Source organism: Enoplosus armatus, chromosome 6 (genome assembly GCF_043641665.1).
Source record: "Enoplosus armatus isolate fEnoArm2 chromosome 6, fEnoArm2.hap1, whole genome shotgun sequence".
NCBI classification, from domain to species: domain Eukaryota; kingdom Metazoa; phylum Chordata; class Actinopteri; order Centrarchiformes; family Enoplosidae; genus Enoplosus; species Enoplosus armatus.
In genome coordinates this window covers 4,593,405-4,608,169 of record NC_092185.1, presented here as the reverse complement: position 1 = coordinate 4,608,169, position 14,765 = coordinate 4,593,405, and the positions used below count along the sequence as shown (strand labels likewise).

Sequence of the window (14,765 nt, the reverse complement as noted above, 5' to 3'; positions counted from 1 at the left end):
AAAAAGTAAGAGCGAGTGCAGATTCAGTAAAAGAAATACTGGTGAGTTAATCAAAAAGAACTAAACAAATAAATGCCATTAACTAATACTGACTGTGTGTCGTTTCATATATAAATTCTGTAAACAGTGAAAGGACAAACTGACGTCTTCAGTCACGTCAGTAAACACCAATGTGTTCAACAGTTTGGGGTCGATTCCACTCAGGGATTTACCGCCCGATATGTCAACGCGTCCACCAATCAAATTCCTAATCACATCAGAGGCATGACCCAAGCGCCGCCTAACGCTGTTGATCTTTGACCTTTGACCTCAGCAGTGTGTTCCCACAGCGGTGTAAGCAGCGGAGGTGGATGCCTCCATGCGGATGGTGCTGAACGGCGACAGCTCCAGCTCGGTGGTGGTGCACTCGTTGTCGACGTCGCTGGTGGCGGTGGCGGGGGAGCGCGGCGGGCCGCACTCTTCGCAGCAGCAGCAGCAACAGTCCAGGAAGGCTCTGGTGAACGGCTGGCACAAGCAGAACAGCAGCACCGGCGTCACGGCAGACTTGCAGAAGAGCAGCAGCTGGCTGACCAGGTGCAGGATGTCCAGGGTTCTCCTGGGAACGCCGGCAGCCATGTACACGCTGATGATGTTGCAGATGTTCTCCGGAATGATGCAGAAGCCGTAGAGGATGGCCAGCGCCACCACGGCGCAGTTCATCTGGCTCTCCAGCTGGATCTGCTTCTTGCTGCTGCGGACGCTGGCCCGCTCCGCGTGGCGGATCTTGCGGGCAGTGATCAGTGAGCTGCAAATGGTGAACAGGGTCGGCAGGCAGAAGTAGCAGCCGAAGTACCACCAGAGTCGCGCGCCGTCGTAGGTGAGTCCCAGGACGTACAACGTGTCCGGGAGATCAGTGGAGATCCGGACCACGCAGCGCTCGCATGGCGTCACGTCAGGCGGGTCGCCGTCCTCGGTGACCAGCTGTCGGATCAGCAGCTCGGGCAGCGCCAGCAGCAGAGCGCCCACCCAGATGACGGCGAGCTTGGCCGTGGTGGACGCCCAGTTCTCGATCATCTCGTAGTACATCTGCACGTTGGTGGCAGCACGGAAACGATCGATGCACAGAGCGCACAGCGTGAAGGTCGTGACCCCGAGAGAAGCCACCTGGGAAGAGAAGAGGAACGTCACGTTACACTTCGCACAGTAAACTTTAAAAAAGTTCTCTACGCTCGTAGAGGGAACGTTAGGGAACAATGGTCCAGAATAAGATATCATTTCATAAATCAGTTGACTGTAAGACTGTAAACCTACGACAGAGCGTGACGACTACTGTGAGGGAAAAAAAATGTCAGTTAATAAAGTCACAATATTTATAATTTATATAATATATTTGTAATATATGAGATTAAAGTTGTAATTTCGAGAAAAAGGGAAAGATATTAAGAGATAAAGTTGAATTAAAGTTGAGTAATTTAAAGAATAGTCATTATTCAATGAGCAAAAAAGTCACGATAATGAGGGCAAATACTAATTTACTAATAAATAGTCATTTTTAAGTTTTGTGCGGGAAAGAAAATACCCTCAAAATTGATTTAATGTCTGGCTGTGATGGATCATCTTTCTGCAGCAACTTTCAAGTCTCTGCAGGTTAAATAAATGATGGGTAAAACTAATGATGGGTAAAACTAATGATGGGTAAAACTACGAGCGAACACCAAAGACGTAATTGAACCTAAATCCTGAATCAAAACCCTAAAGTGAAGCATGTGACGAGCCAATCCGATCATCTGAAGTGTTTTCTGATGTGAGTAGCCGGTATAACACACTTCTGCTCTGCGTCATAACGTCACAAACCACATCTGTTGTATCTCAGCAGCTGTAAACACTTCACACACAACAGACAGGCAAACCAGTGTAACGCTGCTGTTGAGAGTCCTGATGTCACTTCCTGTCTGGCTGCTGTGCCACCAGCTTCTGTAACTCGAAACGATCTCTCTTTGGATATAAACGAGCATCTCCAACAGACCTTCATTAGAATATGAGGATGGTAGATTCCCGTGTTTACGAGCGATCACGTCATCAGACAAATCAACGCGGTTGTGTGATTATTGAGCCTTTTCAGTCCAAATGTAACGAACATTTTAACCACATTTCCAGAAACTCTGTGTTTTCCATCCAATACCACTGTGGGAATATTAGGAGTCGGGTGCCATTAAACCATCGAAGAAGAAGAGGACACAACAAGATGACGTTGAAGCTCATACGGTGGAAAACCATGTAAGAAACATGATGGAGATATAACATCTCTGTTTCATGTATCGCTCATCGCTCCACACAGATCTGATGTTTTCAGCTGCCGCCATTTTTCATCTCATTCATATGATGTTGAAGTCACATGCTTCGTTTTTTTTTAGTAATGTTATATTTTAGTTAATTTTTAAAAAATCAATTTATCTATTCTATGACTCTGTGTGTGTGTGTGTGTGTGTGTGTGTGTGTGTGTGTGTGTGTTGGGGGTCGGGCCATCACAACAGTTTCCGGATGTAATCCTCTCGCTGTTTTGTGTGATTACGCTCCATTAAACAGTAAGTGGAGACAACAGGACTGATCTCAGATCTGCAGCTCTGTGGTACTTTATTTGAGTCTGTTTAGAAATGAATGAACAAGCTACCAACCAAGAAGTAAAACACTGACATATCTAATGTCAGCACTTTATTGACTTTATTAGTTTAAAAAAAACTAAATCTTAAGACAATTTGCTTTATTTTTATATTTTCTTTTTAAAGAAATGTGTCATTTTATGTATGTTTAGTGTTAGAATATATGTGTTTTTTATTTTATAATTTGTAATTAAATTAAAGGACAATCCTCCCTAAATAATAATAATAATAATAATAGTAGTATTATAGATAAAGGAATAAAAAGACAAAAATCAATAAAGAAGATGACAGTTGGTAAATATCACTAATGTCATGTAGGTCATCATCTCAAACAAAGAGAGCTGCTGCTGCTGCTGCTGCTGCTGCTAAGAAGATTAAACCTTTTGTTTCCAGATTTCACATTAAAAAGATTTTCCACCATCAGCGAGTTGCAAACACGTTAACCTGCGGCTAACGTTTACATTTCAGCAGATTAAAACATGTCAACTTCAGCTCAACATCACCAACACCGGGATTACAGGCTGCCAACTCCGAGGACGCGTTCACTGCACGGCCAGACGTACGTGGACAGCTGAACAGTGACATTTAACACGACTCCAAAACCAGTGACATTAATCTGCAGCTGTAACAGCCTCCCATTCAGACAGCAGAGCATTAGCGAGGTCCAACATTGGTTGTTGGGTGATCAGGTCTGGCTCACAGTCTGTGTTCCAGTTCATCCCAAAGGTGTTGGATGGTCAAGTTCTTCCACACCAAACTGGGAGAACCGTTTCTTTATGGGGCTGGTTTTGTGCACGAGGACGTTATCATGTTGAAACATTAAAGGAATAAAAACTCCACATAAATCATGAAATTAAACAAATGTATCCGGATCTATTCTCAGACCTCCTGGTCCTGTTTCCTCTGATGAAGACTGATCAGAGGAGGGGGGTGGGGTGGGGGTGGGGGTCGTCCTTCTCTAATCTCAGTTTGAGAGACTCTTCACTAATCCTGATCTTCACTCACTTCCCTGATTGGACAGCAGGACGTCTCATGTTCAGCAGGTGTCGTCTTGTTTTCCTGCAGCCTGATGTGACACTGATCAGATTAAAGACCCTTCACATGAGGCGACATTAAACCTGATTTAAACCCCGACCGCAGTCTGGAACCACCGTCCCCCCAATTCTACTCGGATTCATAAAGAACCGTGTCAGTACTGATGAGTCTCGTAACAATATCATTAAAATAAATTGTGTAAAAACATTTCCAGCTATACTTCCCAGCATGCATTTTGTTTGTGTTATAATTCTCCAGAAAGCCATGAAAGGTGACAGTGAACGACTCCCCAGATTACGTTCAGTGCCAACATAAAAATGTCTTATTTCTACAAGTGCTTGGAACCTACAGTACTGTTGAGTTTAATACAGATCGTGATTTAAAGGTCAGGCGCACATCTTTCAACAACATGAAGAAAACAGTTCTGCAGAAGCCTCATGTAAGCTTCAGCTGCACTTTACAAGTGACTGCATGAAACAGAGGCTGTATATGTTGTCCCCCGTCACTCACACTGGGGAGGGATGCATGTTCCAAACTCTTTTTAATACTAATGTTCCTCTTTGTGTTGCTGATCCACTGATGGTGACTCACATTAACTTCAGATAAACTTTGGAATCTAATTTTGCACAGAAGGAGGACTGTGGATTAAATATGATATATATATAATATATAATATAAATTATATATATATCAAAACCTCTGTTCTGTTCAGGTGTGAAGAATCTGATGTGGGGAAACTTAAGATAATGTCACACGTGCTTCCCCCCACCTGCCCACTGACATCTGACTCATGAACACTCCGTCACCTCCGATCTGCACCATCAGCAGCTTCAGCCCCAGAACCCGACCCTCTCACCTCCAGGTAGGGGATGATCCTGCACGAGAACTCCCCCAGGAGCCAGTTCTTAGTGAGCTCGTGGAACACCACGAGCGGCAGGCAGAAGAAGATGATGACGAAATCCCAGAGCGCGAGGTTGGCCAGCAGCGAGTTGGAGATGCTCCTCATGTAGTAGTTGTGACACACGATGCACATGACCGACACGTTCCCGATGATCCCGACACTGAAGATGATGGCGGCGGTGATCATGACCGCGTACGCTCCGTACGACTCTGCGGTGACCGGGTAGAACGGGTTCTTCACCTGCTTCCGTCTGGTCCGCGTGTTTACCGGCACGAACGGCGTGGTGTCGGGAAAGTCCGGCAGAGAGTACTCCTCCTCATAGTCACTGGTGTTGAGTCCAAAGGGGGGTCCGGCCTCTTGTTCCTGCGCCATGGCCGCGGGCAGAGCTCCCCACCCGGCCACGGTTCCGTCCCGCAGCGGTTCGCTCCGCTTCGTCCGGTTGGGGTTTGCGCTCCGTCTCTGCCGCCGGTTGTGTCCGGCCCTCCGGAGGCGACAAGAGCGTCCATGCGGTGTCGGTTTGAGCACTTCCCCTGGACTATATCCACCCCTCCGCGGCTCTCCAGCCTTGTTGACATCCGTGCGGAAAGTTTCGTCTCCGGGTACAGGTCGGATGCGCTGCGTTCCGTTGTGCGCGTCGCTTTTGCGCACAGCGCGCCGGGGTATCCGTGTCCTCTGCAGCTCGGAGGGTGACGGGTTTACAGTATCCAGCCACGAGGCCTGCGCACTCGTACCGCGCGTCCCCCCATTGTCCTCCCCGATTACTGTGCGCCATCTCCAGTTCTGCGCATTCCTATCAGCGGCGGTGGATTCATAATGAGGACTGAAAGTCGTCTTTGTTTTCTCCCAGTGGAACTGACTCGCGACGGCCTCGCTGCAGAGCCACAGACACAGTAACCTCGAGAGTGGAAGCAGCATCGTGTGCTTCTGTCTAACCCGTAAGATCAAACTGACGCGTTTCCCAAATTGATCGACCCATCTCTGGTTTCTGATAATCAGCTCAAAAAAAGCGACTCTTAACTTTACCCAAGTCTTTGGTCGTGTAGAGGAGGTGCACCTGTCGGGTTTGGGTGCGTCCCGGAGCGGCTCCAGTCTGGAGGCATCACCGAAGAGTCCAAAAACCAGAGCGGAAAGTATGTCCTCACACTGGGCTGGAGTGTTCAATCCCAGCCGAGGCACGTCCACCTCCGTCCCATGAAGTTTCTACGCGCGCAGCCGCTCCGGAGCGCTCGGAGGCCAGGGAAGAGCGCAGAGAGCTGGGGCCGGTGGAGACGCCGGGCTCCGTCTGAGAGACAAGGGGACCCGAGAGTAGGAGGAGGAGGAGGGAGAAGAGGAGGAGAAAGGCTGGAGGGAGGGTGGAGGAGGAGGAGGAGGGGGGGGGGGGGGGGTCTTCTGTCAAACCTACTCTGATCCGATAATAAACTGTACAAACACACTGAAGTGTAATCTGTGAGAGCTCTTCTTGATATCAGCTTAACATATTTACTAAAGTCTAAAAAGTAGAAAGTGATCAGACAGGAAAGTTAGCCTCCACTTCTTGTAGTAACTAATACACACAAATTTAGATATTTAATGAAAGTGAGTAAACTATTTTCTATTATTGGATATAGACTAACTTGATATAATTGAAGGAATACTTAGTAGGAAAAACATTAATACACACATTTATAAACAATCGTTTATTATTGAATTACTAAATATTTTAATTAAATGGCAGAGATTTCCCAGTATGTCTCTTCAGTTTGGTGAAAAGTCAAAGAAATAAAAATATTCTCTCTGTTTCCTTTGTATTCAGTGTCACAACAAATATTTACAGGTCTTTTGTGCCATCTAGTGCAAAGTCTGGGGATTACAAACAGAGAAAACTGAAGTCTTTTTGTTCAGGCTGGAGAGACAGAGGTTAGCCGAGGTCGCCTTCTCTACGTCCTCTCTCTGGACAAAAACCAGAGCAGAGGGTTTCCTGCTCCGAAGGATGTATAGAAAGAAATAAGAAGGGACAAAGAAAGGATGAACACACGTTTCTGTCTTGTAGTCACTATTTGTGAGTGAAGAGACCTCAATACAAAGTTCTTCACAGGGTTTCAGGCACCTTAGATGGACTCGATTTATCCATTCGGGCTGATGGGAATGACGTTGCCACCCACAGAGCCATGCTGTAACGTGGCTAAACAGATTTCCTGTCTGTCTCTATTCTATCAACTATCAAATAAAAGCAAAAATGCCCAAAAATGAACTAATTATTATTATTAATGTCCACATCCATCCATCCTTATTTCAGGTTCACAGTTTAGACAATAAATAAATCCCGCTGACAGAAACTTGGATGGATGGAGCCGTTTTACTTTCAAACACAGATGCTGCAAATTCTGCAAAAAGCGTAACTGACCCAAGATCTGTACTGCTGGTGAAATACTGAGAACGTCTGTTTGCTCCCGCTGCTAAAATATCAACAACCTCATTAACAGAAATGTCTTTTATTTTGAAAGAGTCATTAAAAGGCTGTGTGAGCTGCACAGGAAACATGTCAGTTTTTTTTTTTTTACATTTGTTTTGTTTCACACAATAAATAAAAATCAAAATCAAAAAGGATGTGAAATACAAAAAAATATTGTTTTTCTGCAGGATTCTGGTTTACCGGTGACCTTTGACCTGCAGGCGGGTCAGGCGGGTTCGGGGTCGGACCGTGCGAAGGGGGGTTTGGTGATGGTGGTGTGGCAGATCTGATAGCAGGTTTGGTTCTGTCCCCCGTCGTCGTCCTCTGCTCGGTACGCCGTCAGACACACATCGAGCCACGGACGTTCACCTGAGGAGACACAAACACACCTGAACTCACTTTCATATCAGACTCCTGACGACGAACATGGACAACATGTAACTTTTAACAGCTTATTGGTGCAATATGGAGCTTGTTTGTCTATTTTTATGGTTGTTGAGCGGATCTGTGTATTGATATTTGAGTTATTGATCCTCCGTCAGTGTTTCGGCACAAACAAACTTTACATTTGGTTTCTTGTTGGGTCAAATGCTTTGCACAGAAAATCACGTGTATTCCTACATGTAGATATGGCGGAAACTAAATCCATATTCGAAATGAACGTTCCTGTAATTTAAACTGAGACAATAATGGAGCTAAAACTTTTATACAAGAAAAAATAAATTAAAACCAAGTAATCCAAAAGTTACTAAAAATTTGATTCTGAAAATGTCACTTTCAGTCAGAGAAGCTGCTGCTGGAATAAAGAGTTTTAATCCAGCTGTTTGTGAGTTTGACAGATGTACCAGCGCTGCCCCCTGGTGGACAGAGGAAGTCCACTGCTTGACGGATGCTGTTCTGAGCCTCCTGATTGGCTGCCACGTCCTCTGCCGACACACTGAAGAACGTCTCCTGATGAAAGACACGAACCATCATCATAACTCATTAATGTTTTACCTAAAAACCACTTTAACGACATATTTAAGACTCGCTGCCACCACAGTAGTCACACAAACACACAGACTTCATAATGCTTCATACATCGTTTTGGTAAAAGTTCAGACAGACAGGAATGTGTAATAAACTCAGATTTTCTCCCTGTGATCTAATCTGAGCAGGACTCTGAAGAAGATCTGAAACTCACGGCGTCTCTCCACAGGAAGACGTCCAGCGTGTCGGTGGCGTCCTGCAGCTCGAGCTTCATCAGCAGGACGAACTGCAGCAGCTGAACGCCGAGAGCTGCAGACCAGAAGACCAGAGACGATTTATTTCAGAGGGAAAAAACCTGCAGCTACAACAGACCTGAGGTCAGGACGAGCACGCAAACAGCCGACAGACACTTTATTTTTTTTGTTAGAGAGAGGTTATTGTCATGGCAGCTGCAGCTGAGAGCAGGCAACAGTTTTAAAACTTGGCGGTGCATTCAAGGACAATGCTGGGGTTATAATATTGGGGTTGCACAGTTATTTCTATTTTCTATTCATGTCAGAATCAGATCACAATCTCTCAGAGCCCAAAGTGACGTCTCCATTCAGTTTACGATGGATTTTACTTTTGATTACATTTGACAAATTGATTATTAGAATTGCTGATTAATCTTATGTTGATCGAGTTGTGAAAAGGATCAGGTGAAGCCGATGGTTTCCTCTATTGGAGCTGCATTAATTCTGTTTCTGGCCACTGAGTGGCAGCAGAGCAAGCTGAAAACACAACCCTGTGTGCTCTCCACCTCCACAGATTCAAACCTCGCTCACCTTCTGCAATGACCTTCTCGTCGATCAGCTCGACTCCTTCAGCACACGGTTCCCTCACTGCAGCCTCTGAGCACCGCCTACACCTACAACACACACAGGAAGTCATAACGAGTGCGAGTGATCAACAACGTGCCGGCATCCTATAATGGCTCAAGAAACTGTCAAATGTCGCTCTCACTATGTTGTATACGTACGGCTGCTCACTACAGTGTCTTTACTTTGAAATGTAACCTGCTTTATTTTGACAGCATTTCCACAAATAGAGCAATGAGACTGCGTTTCCACAGTTTATCCAGCAAACACCTTAATGTTTTTGACAAAAAGACACGAAACCACATCCATTAGTAGCTGTTCTGTATCACATGATCTCCCTCAGCAGAAGATCTTCTCTTGGTTGTGTTGTAAACTGCAGTCTGCGAGGTTAAGAATTAAGTTTTAATCTCAGCTTTTCAGCTAACATGGAGGAGAAGTCCTTAAAGTGCTCACAAAGCAGGAAATATCTGCAACTGGGCAAACTCTGAAACTGCACCTTCAAGCTCAAGTCTTGATGTTATTGTACATATTTCTTTAAGTGGGCCTCCGAACTATCAGAAGCATTTGAATCCATAGTAAGTTACCATCACATATGATCCAACATTTACCTTTTTCTTGGACTTTTTGTGAATGTACTGAGGCATAAATGTTCACGATCCACAAGTAAAGAAACCGTAACAGCTTTTTTAAGTAGAGAAATGTCAGAGATGTGTTTGAGGTGATTTAGAAACAGTTTCTGTACATACTTTGTCCACCAGAGAGCGCTGACAAGTTTATCTTTAATAGTAAAATGTACCGCTCACTATATATCTGGGTCACTATAGTTTCACAACCAAATTTAAAAGGTTCTTATCAAAAAGTCCAATATCAGTCAACCTCAATAATAATACAAGAAAACAAGAAAGATGGCTGACAGAGCTAATCAAATCAAGCATTTCTTAATAAAGCCGTAACTGTGCTCTAGCATTCATCTCTGACCCGTAGTATCTCTTCCTGCCTCTGAACAGGAAAGGTGCAGACAGGTCGACCAGGGCCAGGTGACCTCCTGACGACCTCACAGGGACAATGTTCTGGTAGCCGCTTGTTAGCCGACACGTTTCCTCCAGAGTCGATCCTGCAAGACACCAAAACCTCTGTCACCAGGTGTCGGATTTTAGGATGAAAACCTGTGTTTTCGTGGGTTTGATGGCAGCAGAAACAAGAAACCTTTTATCCTTTAAAATGAAGAAAGATTCTTGTGTAACATGCTTCATCCTTTCTCTTCAACTGTGTCCAAAGAACGTTTTGCATTCGCTATTTAAAACAAACAAACTGAGGAGCATAAAGAGTGTTGGTTGAGACTGTTACCCATGAGGAAGATGAGCTCTCTGGTTTTGCCCTCAGACATGAGCTGGGTGGACAGGTGAACACTCAGAGCTCGGTTCGGGGATCCTGGGGAATCTCCAGGGACATCGACACGCCCAGACAGCGCCCACGGTGGGGGACTGTAGGGTCCAGAGTCCCTGGACGCCTCAGAGAAGAGACCCGCCAGCAGTTCATCGTCCGGGACGTCCTGCCTGAGATCACAGAGCATTCATTTCATTACATTTTTACAAATCCAGCAATGCACACTGACTCTTAGAGAGAGATATAAAGATTCAGAACTTTAAATTCAATGCTTTCTGCCACAAATGTCTACATCCGTATACCTGAAATTAATTGAATACCAATTGAAAACCCCAAACAACAACAAAACCTCACTCAGCATTTCCCCTTGCTGTAAACTATTAGAAGTGTGTGAGCCTACATAGATCTACACTTGCTGCAGTAGAGTTTCAGAGACTGGTGGAGTCTGCGGGGCTCGTAGGATCTCAGCTGGACTCTGACGTGGTGAGCTCGACCCGGATCGGACCGCTTCAGCTCGGACAGCGTCGTCGGCTGTATGTCGTGACCGCAGCTTCTCTCTGACTCACACAATAAATGTACACAGACACAAGCAGAGTGACTTTCATCAACTTTACAATACGTAAAAATGTTTCCTTGAAATAACTGTTGAACTATCGACACGCAGCCTGTAGTCACGGCAACATCTAGACTTCTAAAACAAAATTTAAGAAGCGCTGAATTTTTCTATCACATCCTAAACATCTCGGGGGCTGTTCCATTTCAAATTCATTTGATTCTTGTTTTGTTCAACACCCGCGATGGTAACACGGGGATCCTACAAGGTTCACCAAGCTCAATCTTTTTAATACCACATCGAATGCATTTTGGTACCCTTTTCACTCTCAGACAGGTATGAAAGTACGACGGAAAACCAGGAGGGAGGATGACACCTAGAATTATTTATCATTATATCACATTTCAGTAGTACTTCCCAGCAGTATATAACAATAACGTCAAATTAAATGAACGCAACCTGGCATAAAATGGATGGATGGATTAACCGATTAAAAAGATTCCTTTGAGGTTTTGCTAAAACCGACACTTGTCCATTATGAGACAATTACCTTCCAAGCTGCTGTAGCTGCAGCAGTGACAGTGTTTGCTGATGGTGTCGACTGAAACTAAAAAAGGACTGAACAGCCTCCTGCAGCGCAATCCACTGACGCACCAATCCCACTTTTAGTTTATAAATGTGTGATCTGACACAAAAACATTTTATAATTAACATTACTGCCTGCAGCAGGAAAGGCTTTTGCAAATGTAAGACTTTTTAATACAATTTCAAGCCTCTTTTTGAACCTTCAGAAACCCTGCATCAGTGCATTAACAGAACATTTTTCACACGACAATGTTCAGTCCAACGACTGGCAAAGTTTCCAGTCTCCTCACAAGTCGAACATGGACGAGTGGAAGGAAAACCAGTCACAAAACTAAAACTAATTATGGTCTGCGTTGATGTAAACTCCACATGATTTACAGTAAAATCCCTAAAGTCATACACAAACACTGGTAGAAGAAAACTTTTTCAGTCTGTTTCCAGTTGAGCTAATTAGTTAGCAAACATGTGTGTTGTAATTCCAATGAAAGAGAATTCTGATATTTCTGACTTTCCCACTTTGACAGTTTTTCTCCAAATCCCAGGATATTCCAGGAAATACAGAACCAGTGAGAGACAACAGAAAGCATCCAAATAAAAGTGGTAAAAGAGCTGGTGGTGACTTTAAATATAATCCAAACTGAGAGAAAAAAGTCTTGATATAACTATAGTTATTATGAACAAGTTTATCTGACAAAATAACTCCAGAACAATTACACAAACCACTGATCTTCCAAAGGGCTGCGTCTGTTTCACAAATGTGGACGGTTTAACCTCGAACCAGACCTGTGGAGCTGCTGCAGTGTGCTGTGTTTCATACCTGTGCTGCACTCCACTGTTTCACCATCTAAAAAAAATAAATAAATAAACAGAGAAACCATCAAGGACTGATAAATCAATAAGCAAGTAACAAAGGCCTGTAAACAAACCGTGCTCTGCTGAGCTGCTCCAGCTGAGGGAAAGAATATCACCTGATCTGATAAGCATTATATTAGAAGGCTTAAAATAAGCAGTCTCTGCGCGCTGCTTCAGCTCACATATTGTGTATAATCACCACAATCACTGTGAACATCTTCCTGCTACTGAGCAGAAAGCTTCCAGACATATCTAGAGATTAAAAGCTAATAAAAGATTACAAATTTGAATTTTGTTTCCACAGAAATACAACTTGTCTATTTCCTTTTAAAACATAAAAGCAAAAATGATGCAAACAAGGATCTTTCAAAGAAATTGAATTAACAGTTAAGACCTGAGAAAGAATTGTTTTCACGTCTTTGTACTGTATAATAAGAATATCTGTGGCTTTGTCATGAATTCAACATCATTTTCCTTCACCTGCTGACTCTGCTATCTGTGTTCTTAAATGTAGTTCTGGTTCTTCTGGTTTTTGTGTGCCTTGTAAAAAAAAAAAAAAATGAATTACTGAAGTCTGCACAAAGCCAAGTTGTTGGGGTATGTTGATAAAGAGGTTACATTAAAAAAAAAGAAACTGCATCCTAAATATTTTGTTCACTCAGAGTTACACAACAGACATCAGGCCTGCAGGACTGAACACTGAGCTTTTTTTTTAATGCCGAAGAGTTCTTTTAAAGCTGCAGCTGTTTGTCTGTGTGGAAACCTTCAGGTCACACTCAAAGTTCTGACTTTTTGTTTTATCCCCAGTGAAGCGTGGGCTTTTAGATGGCCCCGCTAATGGAAGCAGCTCCCCGCAGCTTCAATCCATCCATCCTTTCCTCAGTGAAGAAATTGGTCTGTCTGAACAGTCAGGATGTTCATATTTCCACTGCTGGCGAACACATTTTTCATTTAATCAAATACCGGAGGGCGGCCACCACTCACATCATTCTTTCTTCTTTGTATTTCAGTCACGCAATGAAAACATTTAGATGTTCTTTATAGACTAAGTATCTACACAGGAGATGTTTCAGTTGCTGTAAACATAACCTGAAGCGTAACTTCCTTCTTTATGCACATGTAACTACAGTGATTGCGTGTTGTGCTCTGAGCCCACTGTGCCTGAACGCATCCTGAGGGGAACATGAATGTCTAGCAAGTTTCATGTCAGCTGATAAATTTGAGACCAACATCCTTTCGTACCCAGAGACTCTGGTGGAGTGCTCCAGACCTCCAACAACGCCGAGTCATTCAGCTTAGAGAGGTTGTCGTCGTCCTCTGGGACGGCGTCCAGGACTCTACAGATACATAAACAAGAAGAATATTATTATGAGACTTCTGATCACAAACATGAATTCATTCATATACTACCTCGTCATTTATTCTTCAAATGTCAGTGAAATACACACACACACACATATATATATATATATATATATATATATACATACATATACATTGTTATTGTATTTTTTTTTATACTTTTATTTTTCACTTAAATATTGTAAATGTGTGTATTTTTTATATCTTATTTTTGTACATACTCTCATTTCTAAATTTATGCTACTTTCTACTTTTGAATGGGAGCACCGGTACTGTATAATTTCCCCCCGGGGATCAATAAAGTATTTCTGATTCTGATTCTGATACTTCTGTCCTTTTTCATCAAAATATCTACATTTAAACTAGGATTTATTCTAATTCTGGATTAAATCCTGGATTCATTTAGATTGCCGCGCAGTCTTAAATCCTCTCTGAACCTGATGCTCCAAACTTTTAGACTCTCAGCCATTGCAGAAGTCTGACTGGACACACCTTGTCAACACTAGTGCTGCTTTGGTCTTTTCTGGTCCAATTATGCAGCAGAACCAGAACCAGAAAGTAGAATCTGAGCTGCAATATGAAGCAGGTTTCCTACAATGACTTTATTTTTAGCCTCAGGTCTCTCAGGTGTATTTTGTCCTTTGTCTCCTGCTGTACCTCTTCAGCTCCTGCACCTCGGTGCTGTTTTCTGGAAGAACCCGGATCCCCCTGCCGTACGCCGTCCCTCCATGCAGGTGAAACGCCAGGTGATCCACCTCCTCTGACTGGCTGCTGGTGAGACCGGGCACCTTACTGGATCCTGCGATCGCTCGTAGGTTGTAAATCCTCAGGAAGGCCCCGGGCTGAAGGGACAAACAGGACACGTTAACACACAAAAAAGCAAAGATAAGAAATGATTAAAATATTAGAAACATCTTATTAGTTAACAGACAAGCAGAAACAGAGATCAATCGATTCAATTTGCAGTTTCCAAGTCCAAGATGAGATAACCCCGATGACATCACTATGACGCCATCAGGGTTATGTTCTCCTCCAGAGCCACAGGAGGCATTTTACAACTGCTTTTACAGGCTGAGAACTAACCATGAACAGTGCACTGACCTGCATGTGTAAAACCGTTCGAGTGAAATGTAAAAGGAACAAAGAGGCGACGCTCACTGAGCAAACACGTCAGTCAGATTCAGTCAAATATGAA

At 43.7% G+C, this 14,765-nt stretch overlaps 2 protein-coding genes across 2 annotated transcripts in view; both read right to left on the bottom strand.

Moving 5' to 3' along the window:
- Positions 1-309: 309 nt before the first annotated feature.
- On the bottom strand, positions 310-5,490 carry gpr37a (G protein-coupled receptor 37a). Its single transcript, XM_070907900.1, has 2 exons — positions 4,531-5,490; positions 310-1,143 (listed from the first exon to the last, which is right to left on the bottom strand). Exons 1-2 carry the CDS (start codon positions 5,488-5,490, stop codon positions 310-312), a joined length of 1,794 nt encoding a protein of 597 aa, XP_070764001.1.
- Positions 5,491-6,291: 801 nt separating this feature from the next.
- pot1 (protection of telomeres 1 homolog) overlaps positions 6,292-14,765 on the bottom strand; it is a 48,357-nt gene continuing 39,883 nt past the window's right edge. Inside the window, exons 11-20 of the mRNA XM_070907693.1 lie at positions 14,228-14,412; positions 13,451-13,545; positions 12,174-12,200; positions 10,619-10,775; positions 10,180-10,388; positions 9,811-9,946; positions 8,800-8,882; positions 8,190-8,284; positions 7,852-7,957; positions 6,292-7,375 (exon numbers count right to left, since the gene is read on the bottom strand). Of these exons, the coding sequence (XP_070763794.1) occupies positions 7,233-7,375; positions 7,852-7,957; positions 8,190-8,284; positions 8,800-8,882; positions 9,811-9,946; positions 10,180-10,388; positions 10,619-10,775; positions 12,174-12,200; positions 13,451-13,545; positions 14,228-14,412 (1,236 nt within the window). The 3' untranslated portion in view covers positions 6,292-7,232. The remainder of the gene's footprint in view (positions 7,376-7,851; positions 7,958-8,189; positions 8,285-8,799; positions 8,883-9,810; positions 9,947-10,179; positions 10,389-10,618; positions 10,776-12,173; positions 12,201-13,450; positions 13,546-14,227; positions 14,413-14,765) is intronic.

Bases quoted from the DNA above. Each gene is read 5' to 3' on its own strand.
- gpr37a (XM_070907900.1), bottom strand. From the start codon at position 5,490: ATGCTGCTTCCACTCTCGAGGTTACTGTGTCTGTGGCTCTGCAGCGAG. The intron at 1,144-4,530 runs GTGAGAGGGTCG...TTCTCTTCCCAG, and splicing joins GGATCATCCCCTACCTGGAG to GTGGCTTCTCTCGGGGTCAC.